Source organism: Pygoscelis adeliae, unplaced genomic scaffold, assembly GCF_000699105.1.
Source record: "Pygoscelis adeliae isolate BGI_AS28 unplaced genomic scaffold, ASM69910v1 Scaffold77, whole genome shotgun sequence".
Taxonomy (NCBI): domain Eukaryota; kingdom Metazoa; phylum Chordata; class Aves; order Sphenisciformes; family Spheniscidae; genus Pygoscelis; species Pygoscelis adeliae.
In genome coordinates, this window is record NW_008825216.1 from 5,162,790 (window position 1) to 5,175,648 (window position 12,859).

At 38.1% G+C, this 12,859-nt stretch overlaps 1 protein-coding gene across 1 annotated transcript in view; it reads right to left on the minus strand.

Moving 5' to 3' along the window:
• Nucleotides 1–2,081: 2,081 nt before the first annotated feature.
• The window catches only part of ABCB10 (ATP-binding cassette, sub-family B (MDR/TAP), member 10), a 27,723-nt gene continuing 16,945 nt past the window's right edge, over nucleotides 2,082–12,859 (minus strand). The window contains exons 7-13 of the mRNA XM_009329237.1: nucleotides 10,900–10,995; nucleotides 7,450–7,659; nucleotides 7,084–7,163; nucleotides 5,561–5,741; nucleotides 5,261–5,304; nucleotides 3,489–3,523; nucleotides 2,082–2,895 (exon numbers count right to left, since the gene is read on the minus strand). Of these exons, the coding sequence (XP_009327512.1) occupies nucleotides 2,604–2,895; nucleotides 3,489–3,523; nucleotides 5,261–5,304; nucleotides 5,561–5,741; nucleotides 7,084–7,163; nucleotides 7,450–7,659; nucleotides 10,900–10,995 (938 nt within the window). The 3' untranslated portion in view covers nucleotides 2,082–2,603. The remainder of the gene's footprint in view (nucleotides 2,896–3,488; nucleotides 3,524–5,260; nucleotides 5,305–5,560; nucleotides 5,742–7,083; nucleotides 7,164–7,449; nucleotides 7,660–10,899; nucleotides 10,996–12,859) is intronic.

Sequence of the window (12,859 nt, forward strand, 5' to 3'; positions counted from 1 at the left end):
TATTTGATATACGCATGTGTGCATGTAAAATTCATTACATTTATTTTTTAATGTCTGGGGAATAATCTTTACTACTTTTCTACACAGAGAAGATATGTTTAGGCCAAAGCTGGACACTAGTGCGTGCGGCATAAAAGAGAGATGTGCTGCACCAGGGTTACAAGGACACTTTGGAACCTCTACCAATTCCGAATAAGGCCTGGCCTTTCCTTCAGGAAATGTTGGGTAAGTTTGATTTGACTTAAATTGTATCTACCTGCGATCAAAAGCATTTCTGAGTACCTTTTGGCCTTTGGAATACAGTAGGAGCAGCACAGCTGTGTTCTGAGCTGTTAATACCATCCCTCACGGAACTGAACCTTTTCCTACTAACAGTAGCTTAAACAAAACAAATAGCAGATATACATTATTACTAAAACCTGAAGGGGGCAACGATGGAAAATACAGTCAGTGAGCATAAGAAAGTTTGGTTTATACTTCTTTCTGATGCGCAGTCAGATACTCTCATGTTAAGCCTTTTCCACGTTGCGTGGCCCCTTTTTGCCCCATGGACCACACTACACAAGGCGGCAGCATGAAATAGTGGTCCTTGGCAAAAGACACCTATCAGGATTGTTAGAGATACACCCATAGTTTCCACCTTAGACAGGAAGGTCTTCAACTCCTGTAACAAAAAGAATGCAATACTTCAAATTTTCTCTTTCTCACACCTTTTTCCTCATTAAGCTACTAGGGCTCCTACAGTTCAAAATGCAACCAATACCCCAGGGTTGACCAACACTGCTGTGGAAGTATCCAGACCGCCATGTGTACACATCACATACACTGTAGGTGTGTAAACCACAAATCTGAAGTTGTCCAGCAAAGCTTTCTACTTGCAGATTACTAAGAAACTTTCTCACCTTGTTGAGGTCTGTGGTTTGTTCCAAGGAGCATTTTGAGTGGTTCTAACCTGAACAGTCTGTTATCCAATGTACCCGTTATGACAGACATTCACCTTTCTGTGGACTAGAGCTTTTCTATAGCTTTTCACATTTTTCTGTAGACTGCGACACCTGCCAGAACAACTAATGAACAAGAGACATAAAACATTCATTCAGTTCGGCTGCAAGTAATTCCTGTAACCTGTGTAAGCACATGAATAAAGGGGCTCGTTGCATCTCACATAAGGAGATATTACATGAGTAAAGATTAAAGTTCAAGCCCCTCTAAATACATTATAAAGAGAATAATTAGTCAACACTGAAATTAAACATTGGGTCAGTGGTATTTTTGGCGTATCTTTAATACAATATCTGCTTCTAGTAAAACTGTATCAGAAGATAAAATTACATCTGGATGTAATTTTATTTTCATTCCTTAGCACAGGGATCTCTTTAGCGTTTTCACTATATTCCACAAAGTGCCATTAAAGGCCCATTAGATAAACATTTTAAGCTTGCTCAGCATTAGGTATCTCACCTATTGCCAATAAAGTTTTCCAGCAACAAGTTTTCCTAGCATAGATGAGTTTTAATGTGACCTGGAAAGTTTCTAGCTTTTATAAATTATCTTGTGGGGTTTTGCATCTTCAGAAAGTCTAGAGAGAGTCTATTGGAAGAGATTCTTAAATTAGAAACATGAAGCCTACTCTTTACTGCCAAGTGTACCCTCCTGCAGTTATTCAAATTAATGTAATGCTATTATTTTACTAGTTGTTCTTGACAAGGTAGTTTACTAGTTGTCCCTAATAAGGTAGTTAGGCAAAACCTGGGATTTCTATGAATGAAGTTTTAAGTAACGATAAAAAAAACTTAGATCTGCCTTAAAAAAAGGACAAAAACTTACATATGTAAGAGCGTGTTCTTTTGGATGTCATCTTAGAAAGGAAGTGAAACTAAAGAACTGGGACAATAGAGAAGGGAAGAAAATGCATGCAAATTTTAGATTTTCCTGTGCTGACTTAATATACTAATACACTTCCTTTGTCCTTATGTAAAGTCAGTTAGGTTTTTTGTTTGGTTGCTCTTTTTGTTGTTTGTTTGTTTTTTAAAGAACTTTCCTCCAACTCATGGTTCCATGCTCTCTAAAATATGTTCTCATATGTAATTCTCTACAGTAACTGTAGATGGTGATCATTATCAACTTTCACATTTTAGAACAAACGGTAACTGACAAAACTTTCAGAGTATGTTAGTGTCACGCATTTTTGAATTCCAGCATTTTAAGACTACTGACAGGCACAGAAAGCAAGAGTTCCTTGAAAAGGGAAGAGACAATGATATGAAAATGATAAAATTGTCATTTAATTACCCTTAAAATACTGAACTTACTTGAGAATGCAGCACATCATCACACAGTGCATTACAGCAAACAAGATTCTAAATAGACTCAATTAACATAACACAAAGCAGAAAGATCTACACACTGAAATTATCTCAATGTGATAGACATTTTAAAAAGTTGCAATAATTATTAAAAAGCTTTCAATAAAAAGTTTAAACACATTTAAGTTTCAAAAGAATATTTTGTACATTTTGGAAAAATATAACATTTACTTTACATAACTGGAACATAAGTTATACTCTTTGTAGTTTGTAAGCTTCCATTATTCATACAATCTCTCATACATTTTCTTTTAATACATCGTTTTCTCTGGATTGTAAATCTAATGCAAAAGTATCACTATTCTGAAGAAAAGCTTGTTTCTGCATTAGTTTCCTGAAAAGTCCATTTGGATTTGCAAGTAGTTCCTCATGTTTTCCACATTCAAGAATTTTACCCTGGCCAAGGACTGCAACAAAATCAGCATTCTGAATAGTAGACAGACGATGAGCAATGATTAGGACTGTCCTCCCTTCCATCAGCCGGTCCAGAGCTTCTTGCACTAGATACTCATTTTCAGCATCCAAAGCACTAGTAAGAAATGGGAAGCAGGGAGGGGAGAGAGGAGGATATTTGCTATTTTAAGACAGGTTAGTTTTGTATGCATTAGGCTTATTTTGCTAAAACTGCAAACCCTTGCTATTGCTGGTGAAGATGAACCAATGGAACTGCAGGAAAGTTTTGTGAATATGCTTAGTGCACACATCCAAGTTACAGGCATTACATATTCTCATATGCAAAAATACGCATGAAGAAATAACACTAAATTAATCCAGTGAAAAAAATTAAGTTACACTGCAGTATAATCATCTCTCTTTAACACTAAGATCTTCGTTTAAACTAAAGATACAAAAAAGCAAGTTACATACTACAAATTTAACTCCGTGAAAAATTATAATACAGTGTACCAGCTATCCTTCCCACTTCGCATAAACAGCTTTTATCACAGGTCTCCTAACTGACTCACACATTCTAGAACACACATTCTTTTTCTCTACCCACAAAAAGAAAGGGCTAGATAATTTGTGCAAGGGCATGCAGAGAAAGAAAGAAGAGAGAACACCTCACATACCTGAGTTTTACAGATAGATAATTTCTAAGTTTCTATTTATTTTCTTTCTTACCTTGTTGCTTCATCTAACAGAAGAATTTTAGGATTCTGAAGAAGGAAGTAGAATTGGTTATAATAACAATTAGACAAGATCTGAATATTTATATCAAGAGAGAACAGGATTCATACAGCTTAAAACTCCAAGTAAATGTACTTATTTCATTGAAAGAACTGAGTGTAATTCAAAGCATTACTTTTAAGAAGTCTAAATGCTAAGAGGACAAAACAGAAACAACACTCTTCCATCTTCAAATTTTGCAAACTGAAGTAAAAGAACACTATTACCAGATCACTATTTGACAGATACAAACTAAAGGTGGGAGATGATTTTTAATGCATGCTTGGCAGCACTGTGGTCAAAAGTTCAATTTCCTATTTACTGCTCTTACGTGGATCTTCCACAGAGGCTGAGCTACCCTCTGCTTGCAGTCAGTCTGCTATATATAACTGTCTAGTAACAAAAAAAAATAACAAAAGCCTACCAACAAGCAGTATTTCACCCACAGATGAAATACATAGTACTTAAGAACTAGCATTTAAGAACTCTTCCCAATTAAATAAAAAAATAAAATTAAAAAAAAATCACCAGCTCTCAAATCCCTAAGAAGCCTCTTCTGAATTACAGTACATAATCCAAACTTGCTTGATCAAGTTGACAGTAAAAGCTTCAGACTTTATCTGGAAGAGAAGGGACTCCACTGCACCCCCCAATCACATATATATCAACTACTCATGTATTTTTTTTTATTCCCCCCAAAATAAAGTCTCTACTCCCATGAACTGTACTTGACATGAAATGCAATCAGCTTTTCAGCATTCGTGGTAAAAGAGAACTGGTATAATGAAAAATTCCCAGCAATCTAACAGAACTGGGCGTGCTAGGATGCTAGAGAGACCCGTGCAGCTTAACGTGAATGTAAGCTGGGTTCAGTAAGGCTCAAAACTTCCAGCTGAGCATCAGCACCAAACTGCCTCCCTACGAGGCCCCGTGGCTGTCCCTGAACCAAACTCCCTGTCCTTCTGATCCTCAGAAGCCACCTCAAATTTGCACAGCACAGAGCCCTAAAGTGAGACCCATACCAAACCTCCAAACAAAAAACCCCACAAAAAAAAAAAAAAAAAAAAAACACAACATTGTGCCTGAAATAGCATCTTGTCCCAAATCCAGACCAGCTCCCCTCAAAGCCAAGGTGGGGCGTCTGTAGTGCTAGTAAGCCGCAACCCAGAAAAATCAACCCATGAATGACAGAGATCTGAACACAGAGACAGAAGTGTCATGTATGAGTTTACTAGCACCACATTCTTAAAGTCCTCCTTCACCCTTGGCCTGGTCTTTGTGCCTGAAATAGCATCTTGTCCCAAATCCAGACCAGCTCCCCTCAAAGCCAAGGTGGGGCGTCTGTAGTGCTAGTAAGCCGCAACCCAGAAAAATCAACCCATGAATGACAGAGATCTGAACACAGAGACAGAAGTGTCATGTATGAGTTTACTAGCACCACATTCTTAAAGTCCTCCTTCACCCTTGGCCTGGTCTTATGAAAGTGAGCCATTATACAGTGATTTGCCATCAGTCTTGGCAAGAACTATTGAAAAACGTGACCGAAAGATAGGAAGAAACACTTACATAAGTAAATTGTCTTCAGTTAAACCACTCAGCCCTTTCAAACGTCCTCATTAACGTAAAAGATATAATTTTCTTTTTAAACCCATTGAAAGACCTCCTCCTTTTTAACCCTTCCCGCCTCCCCACTGAGTAGTTAGATAGCTATTTCAGTAGTGGCTTACCTTGAGCAGAGCTCGAGCAATCGCAATTCGTTGCTTCTGTCCACCTAGGGGAAAAAGCTCAGTAAATGGAAATAGGAAAAGAGATGTGAAGTAATTTTAACTGAATGCTTGGGCTGAGCAGAATTAGGCACATGTACTTTAGCGGGGGGGGGGGGGGGGGGGTGGAGATGAAGGAGGGATTTTTTTAATACTTATGGCAGGCTATGACTTGGAGAAAAAAAAATGGTAACAAAAAATAATAGAATTTTTACCTCACTCTATAGCATCAGGATTTTTAAAATAAGCAATATAAAGATGTACCTGAAAGCAAAATGCCTTTTTCTCCAACTACAGTGTCAAACCCTTTTGGAAAATCTCTGATAAAACTAGCAGCATTAGCTATTTCAGCAACTTTCTGAATCTCCTCTGCAGTCACAGTAGAAGGATCCTCTGCACCATAGGCAATATTTTCAGCAATAGAACAGGAGAACAGAATTGGTTCCTGATAAATTCAAAAACACAACTAATATGGTAGATCTGCAGTTACATGCATGTATTGTCTATATCTCAAATAACATAAATCCCACTTACAAGACACAGCATTACTTTCTATTCTATCCATACAAAAGAATATGTAAGCTAGAGTTAATCAAATTAAAAACAAACAAATCTAACACCAAAATGGGCAGTGAAAACCAATTAAAAAATAAGTTGCTTTTTTAAGTGACAAAACGTAACATAACCCTCAATTCCTAATATTTGAGGAAGAGTTCAGAAAGAGCTATTCATCCAAACATCAGAAAACCTCCCTTTGTGCTTTACTACATATCATCATTTACAACAATGATGATTCTTCTCTTAATCTCTACACAGATTTCATGGCATTTTGTGCATTTAATTTATATTAAAGCTTAAAACAGAGAAGAGGACTGGCAGATAGGACAAGAGATGTAAAATGGGAAAACGTCTGAAACAAGGTAAGTCTGCTCTGTTTATAAAATAAAGAAGAGTCATGCTATAGTATGAATACCAGTATGAATCTCCTACTGGTAACTCAAGCGGAATACATACATTCAAAAAGAAAAATGCTGATGTGCCCACAGGAAAATCATTTTTGCACAAAAGCTTTTGGTGGCATTATTACATAAAGTAGATGTTTTGAAATGCAACGTATACCCAGTTATCCTTATGCTTTTAACCAGAACGTCAACCTAACAGTTAATTGCACTGTGAAGCATCTGGGGAGAAGAAGAAAGGAACATACATATTTTAATTGGTCAAATATTTTTAAGAGACCACTGAACATCTCTCTGTACTTCCAGAGTTTGGGGGTTGCTACGGAAGGGGCACTACAAGTGTAAGTGCCAACAGTGCTGTATTTTCATGCTTTCCTAATAGAATTGTGTTTGCCTGGAAACAACACAGAGCACAGGTGGTCAGTTTTCAAATGGTTGTGTAAAATATGATTGTGTAACTTCCATTAATACAAAATGTGATTAAATGGTAAGCTTCGTGTTACTTTCTTCAAATCACAGCAAACATCGAGATGGTCATAGGTATACAATTTGCAACAATGTACCTTCCAGTCTCCACATGCACAACTTTTCTTCTAAGCTAATGCTTTGAATCTCTATGATTATGTAAAAAAAAAAGACTGCAGAATAATGGGACTAGCTCTGAATACTTATTTTTAGAAGAAAGCATGCACAACAGCAGTTATGGTGAGACGGAGGGATTTCACTGAGAAGCAAGATTATATAGTTTTAAAAAGAAGAAAAGTGAGGCACAGCTAGTTGATCACACACAGTTAGTTCATTCACTTAGAAATTTTTTTTCTTCCTTACCTGACTCACTGTTCCAATCTTTGTCCTGAACCACAGTGGATTTAACTGACGGATATCAAAGCCATCAACAGTGATAGTACCTTAAATTAAGAAACAGTAAAGTCAAGTGTGTACTGACAAGTACTGAAGAGAGCCGGAAAGAACTGTTGAGAACAACGACCCCGGGGGAATCACTCACTGGTGGATCAGAAATGCAAAGCTATGCAGGCATCATGACAAGGTAACCATACAACCCAGAGGGAAGCACGGTGCATCAGTGGAATAGTCACATCAGGACCTCACACACAGGAACCCCAACTGTTCATACGATGTATCTGAGATGCAAAGCATCAATTGTCATGAATGAGAGCAACACACAAAACATACCTGAGATAGGATCATACAGCCTCAGCAGAAGGGATACAATAGTCGATTTCCCTGTACCGCTTGGGCCAACCAGAGCCATAACAGAGCCAGCTGGAATGGAAAGGCTAAAATCTTTGAAAATGGATGTTTCTGGACGTGTTGGATATGCAAACTCAACATCCTTGAATTCCAAAGCACCTCTGAATGTGTCTTTGCCTAATGTGATTCCCTCTGTATGACAAAGAATAAAATACAGAAACGTGAACAGAAACAAAAATCAGCTCAGCCCTCCTAGAACTTGATTCACAGACACCCAACAGAAATATCTATCTCCACGTTAAATCTAGGGGTAACTGCAAGCCACAAGTCAGGACCACAGGGGTTATATTTCAGCCATGACTGAATCAGTGCGGTACACCACTCGTTCCTGAATGCAATTTCAGGTTGCTCACCAGCAGTGAACCTGCAAGAGGGAGAATTTGCATCTTGCTAATACCTAGCAACTAACAATGTTCACCTCGAGTAGAATTATCTGAATTTTTAAACATATTATAAACAATTTAAGTTTTGTCAGTTAGGAACAATGAAATAAAATGGCATTGTTGAAAGGCAAAGTCCCGTTGCCATAGAACACATGCAAAAAGAAAAATATTGCAAATCGCTTACTGCCCTTTCACCAAGCCACAAAAGTCACCTGAAACACCCTCCTCTTTGAACAAGAGCAGTTCCCTCTCCACTACCTGTTAACTGGGTAGCTTTTAAGCAGAGGCTGTCACCAGAATAAAGCTGCTGCTACGTTTGTTCCATTAATGGCCATTTTTTAGATTTTTTTTTTTTTTAAGTGGAAAGTATATTTAATAAATTCAGGACAGCAGTGTATTCGAAGACCAATCAGAGGCATAACTCTTAGGCAACAGTTCACTGAAACTAAAATCTCAGTTTGTGAAATACCGTAACAAACCATCATGAATGAATGATTGCCAAAGTTAAATAAAACCAACTTCTCTCTGGAGCACAGCATTTGATTTAAACAATTATCTTAAAAGACTACCAGTACTAGAAAAAGCTTATAAATAGGTAAAACAAAGAAACGCAATTTCTTCAAGCCGTGTTAAATCCCAGCTAAACATATTCATACAAAGCAAACTAAGTGGACAGTGGTGCTGCATTCCTGAAGGACAGAGTCTCACTGACAAAGTTCCTACCGGTTTTGTGAAAACTGGCAGCACCAGAGCAACACCCAAGTAGTGTTTGTTCATGCTAAAGATGTGATTCAAAACCCTTAATTCTTTTCAGGTGCAGTACATGAGTAACCCCCAACTAGCCACAGCACATGGTAGCACACGCCCACGTTTGGTTAAACAGGTAACTGTGGATAGGAAACACAGACACCCATCAGTAGGAATCAAAATTTCGCTAGTCCTGCTGTTCCTAGAGCAAATAATTTATTTTGCTTTTCTATCAGATTCCCTCCTCTTCTCAGGCTTTCAGTTTAATGATAGTAGCATAGAAACGGCAAAGGCAAGAGCATACAATTTCAGACTCCTTCCTTGACTTTAATCCATGGACATGCACATTGTAACTTGTTTGTTAGGTGAAAGCACAATGGTCTTCTGTAAACCTCCCTTTGGGAAAAGAAATGTATTTGCTAAATCCTGTGCTAGCAGCATAATCCTTACTATTATCAAAGTAACAAGTAATTGCTTATCTTTATTCTCAGTTCCAGTTATTGCACAGTCTATTCCATGACCTGAAACACTGAAATCTACTGCAATACAGGAAGTCTGGTACCACAAGTCCTTCCTCTATATATTACTGTAAAAATATCTAAAAGCTATATACAGGATTATGCTTGTTTCTTGTTTGGATTCTAGATACAGGGAAAAGAAACATTATAATTTGTTCCTGCGATATCTGTTGTCACCAGCACCAGCTACAGTTCCACGAAAATAAAACCTAAGTAGCCCAGAGAGTAGATGTTTCAGGTGGGTTTGGACAGTAGAGAAATAGTCTCTTGGTTTTATTTTCTGATGATCCAGAAATCAACTATAATTGCTTTTTGAGACAAAGGTTTATATCTTTTCCTATGTACTTAGTTTATAGTGAAAGGAAACTTAGAAGAAGCTTTCTGTAAGCCTATGCTACATGGATGTCTGAAACTTTGTCTGATTTATGTTCGGTCTACAAAATAAAGATTGTTTTCTGGATGTCACTATTGGTGTAATTGAACAATTCAATACCTTCAGTGGGAAAGACAACTTCTGCCCCAATACTACTGCTTACTCTGCACTGGCACCACTGTAAAGATGAAGACCACTGAAATAATCCAGATTAAAAAAAAAAGTCACATCCAAATGATGATGAAATCAACAAGTTGCACTGGGTCTATGAAGGGCACAGCAAACTGCAGCGTGGCACTGGATAGTCAGTCATAGCAGGAAGTTTAAGCCAGCTTCATTGCTAAAGACAAGAGTGTGCAGCTATCCCTTTGTTAGCCAGTTGATGGTTACCTTTTGGGCAAATGGCTGGTATTCTAAGTCTGCCTCCATCCATTGGAGACAATATTGTTACTTTTCACTGGCTATGTAAAGCCTATGCACATTGAAAAGCATCCTACAGACAGGCTTGCAGCTGTGAAGAGAAAGGAGACAGAGGCCAGACTGTGACTTGGTGTCCATCAGATTAAGAACTCGAGGAATTCCAGTGCAGGGAGACAAAAGCAGAACAGACATTTGAAGCACAGCATTTCAAAAGAACCCCTCTGTATCAACCAACTCAAAAGATAAAACTCTACTCCCTAAAGCCAGAGCTCACTCAAAAAAATCTGTTAGGTCTGTTGGATGTTCTTTTCTGACTCTTCCTCTTACAGCAGCCCTTAAAAAGTTTCTAAATTAGAGGACCATACAAAACTTAGAGGGAAACTACAGTGTTGACAGCTCATCTGGACTCTGCTATATTGCATTTCTTAACAACATACAGAGCTGATGAAAACTCATGTATGACTTTTGCTTAGTGGGATGCAACTGATTAAACAAAACAACAATTCACACAGAAACCATCTTCTACAAGCAGATCATTAAACTACTTTAATGGAGACGGGCAAATGCTGTTTATACAAAATATACTCAATACTGGAGGGCGTTGTCTAGCTTCCAAACAACAAAGCTGTAAATAAGGTGTTGCTGGCAATATATTTTTATTGACTGTATTTAAATATTACTACATATTCTGAATTAATTAAAGAAAAAAAAAACCCCACCAGATTTTCAGCTTCTAAAACTTCTGATTAAACGAAATCTTCATCATCTGTTTCATAGTTAAGAAAAGCCAGAAGAGTTACCACTGTATCTAGTTTTTTTCCAGAAGAATGTAAGATGGTACTGCCTTTAAGTATTACACACCTGTTTCTGAAGTACTGCTGACCAGTAAGAGAAAAATCAACCTATGAACAATAACAAACCAAGGACCCACCTTCAAATGGAAGTTGGGGCTTCCTTTCAATAAGTTCCCACAGACGTCCACCAGCACCTAGTCCTTTCATTAGTTCGGAATAAAAGGAGCTTAGACCTAAACAAAAAGCAGACCAGTATCATGCATCCATATGGAATGGCAGACATAGGAGACATTAAATTTGCATTATACTTTTCATCACCAGTATCGAAACATCAGATGTGTAGGGGATCTTTTACTCCAACACGCTATCAGACATGTTGATTTAAATCCTGTCTAGTCTCACTTCAGAGCTACCAATAACCCTTATTGACCATTCTTACTTATATCTGTAAAACAAATCATTCTGAAGAAAAAATAGAAGAAGTTACTACACTCAAAAGCAAAGCAACTCTTTTTCATTCATCTGTCAGGAAGAACAGCATCCAACTTTAGAGAAACAGCCTTGCATACAACCAGCTATTATTTTCAAAATCATTCAGTAGAACAGAGCACTCTGAACGCCTTTCTTTGTCAGAGAGGGTTATAGTACTACAGGAGAGCCTGGCTGAGTCAGCCACAGGGGAGGGAGGGCACAAAACCTAAGGCTGAACTGACACTTGAGAAGCTATGTGGAGAATGGACAATGCAAAGAAATATGTCTCCCAAGTCAGCGTGCTTCAAACATTACTGGAGAAAGCAAAGCTAAGGACAAGGCTTGCATATAGTACTGGGTCCCAGCTCTTAGCAGCTGTGCGAATCGTCTTGGAGCTGGCATGGTTGAAGGGCTTTCCAGCTGAAATAAACTCAGAAACCAACCTAGAACCAAAAATTGAGTAAGACGTAAATATAAAATGTCTTATTTCTTCATTTTTTGTGTGTCTTTCAAAATAGAAAAACCAATTTCAAAATCTCTGAATTCCAATAGAATAAACATACAGAATAAACCACTTCCACCTTAAAATGCATATAGTGTTAAGAGTGATTTCAGGAGGGCAGAAAACCCAAGGTATATTAAAATATGTTTACTGGTTTATTCTTGCAGAGCAACAAGCCCAGCATAAGGTCATGCATCTGTAAGTGTAGACAGGGCATTTCATCATGCTGCTGCTGAGGACTATCTGAAAGGCACTAGCCATGGTGAGAAGCTCTCTGCTTGGAAAAAAGAGCGAAAGCATCTACATCCTAGAGCAGGGCACAGGGGAGAAGGCAGGAGCCTCACAGAGTGCCTTGAAACTGAGACACTGAGGACTGCAAATTCACAACCACTCATTAAAAAAACATTATATAATATGGACAGCAAATACTAATTAGAAAATGTTTTTAATTTTCATAACCTGTCTTCAGTATTTGGTAGAAAACACAGCAAACTGTTACAACAAAAAGAGGCAAAGTCCCAAATTATGCAGTGAACTTCACAGTTCATTGCATGAACTCCTATATGTATTGATGATGATATATACCAAGCAGACTTAGCACTCTGAAGATTTATATGCTTTGTAGGCGTCAAGGAACGCAGGCTTCTTGTGGGGCAAGACACCTTTACTTCAGAGTCCCCATGAGAATGAGCTCTGTGCTCATCTGTGCTCTCTCTATATTCTTCAATAATCTTAAGTAGAATTTAAAAAGGTGTTTTTATCACAAATAAAAGTTAATTCAATGACATTTTATCAGTGGTTCTAACCTTATTTTTCATTTATTTAACATTAATTTATCCTATGTTTTCAAACTGTCAAGTATCTGTCTGTTGACCAAACTTGAATGATTTAAGCGGAGAAGAAAGGGTCGATGATAACTTCCTTCTCCAAGTGGTAGAGGAGCCAATGAGGAGAGGTGCTATGCTGGACCTTGTTCTCACCAACAAGGAGGGGCTGGTGGGGAATGTGAAGCTCAAGGGCAGCCTGGGCTGCAGCGACCATGAAATGGTGGAGTTCAAGATCCTTAGGGCACCGAGGAGGGCGCACAGCAAGCTCACTACCCTGGACTTCAGGAGAGCAGACTT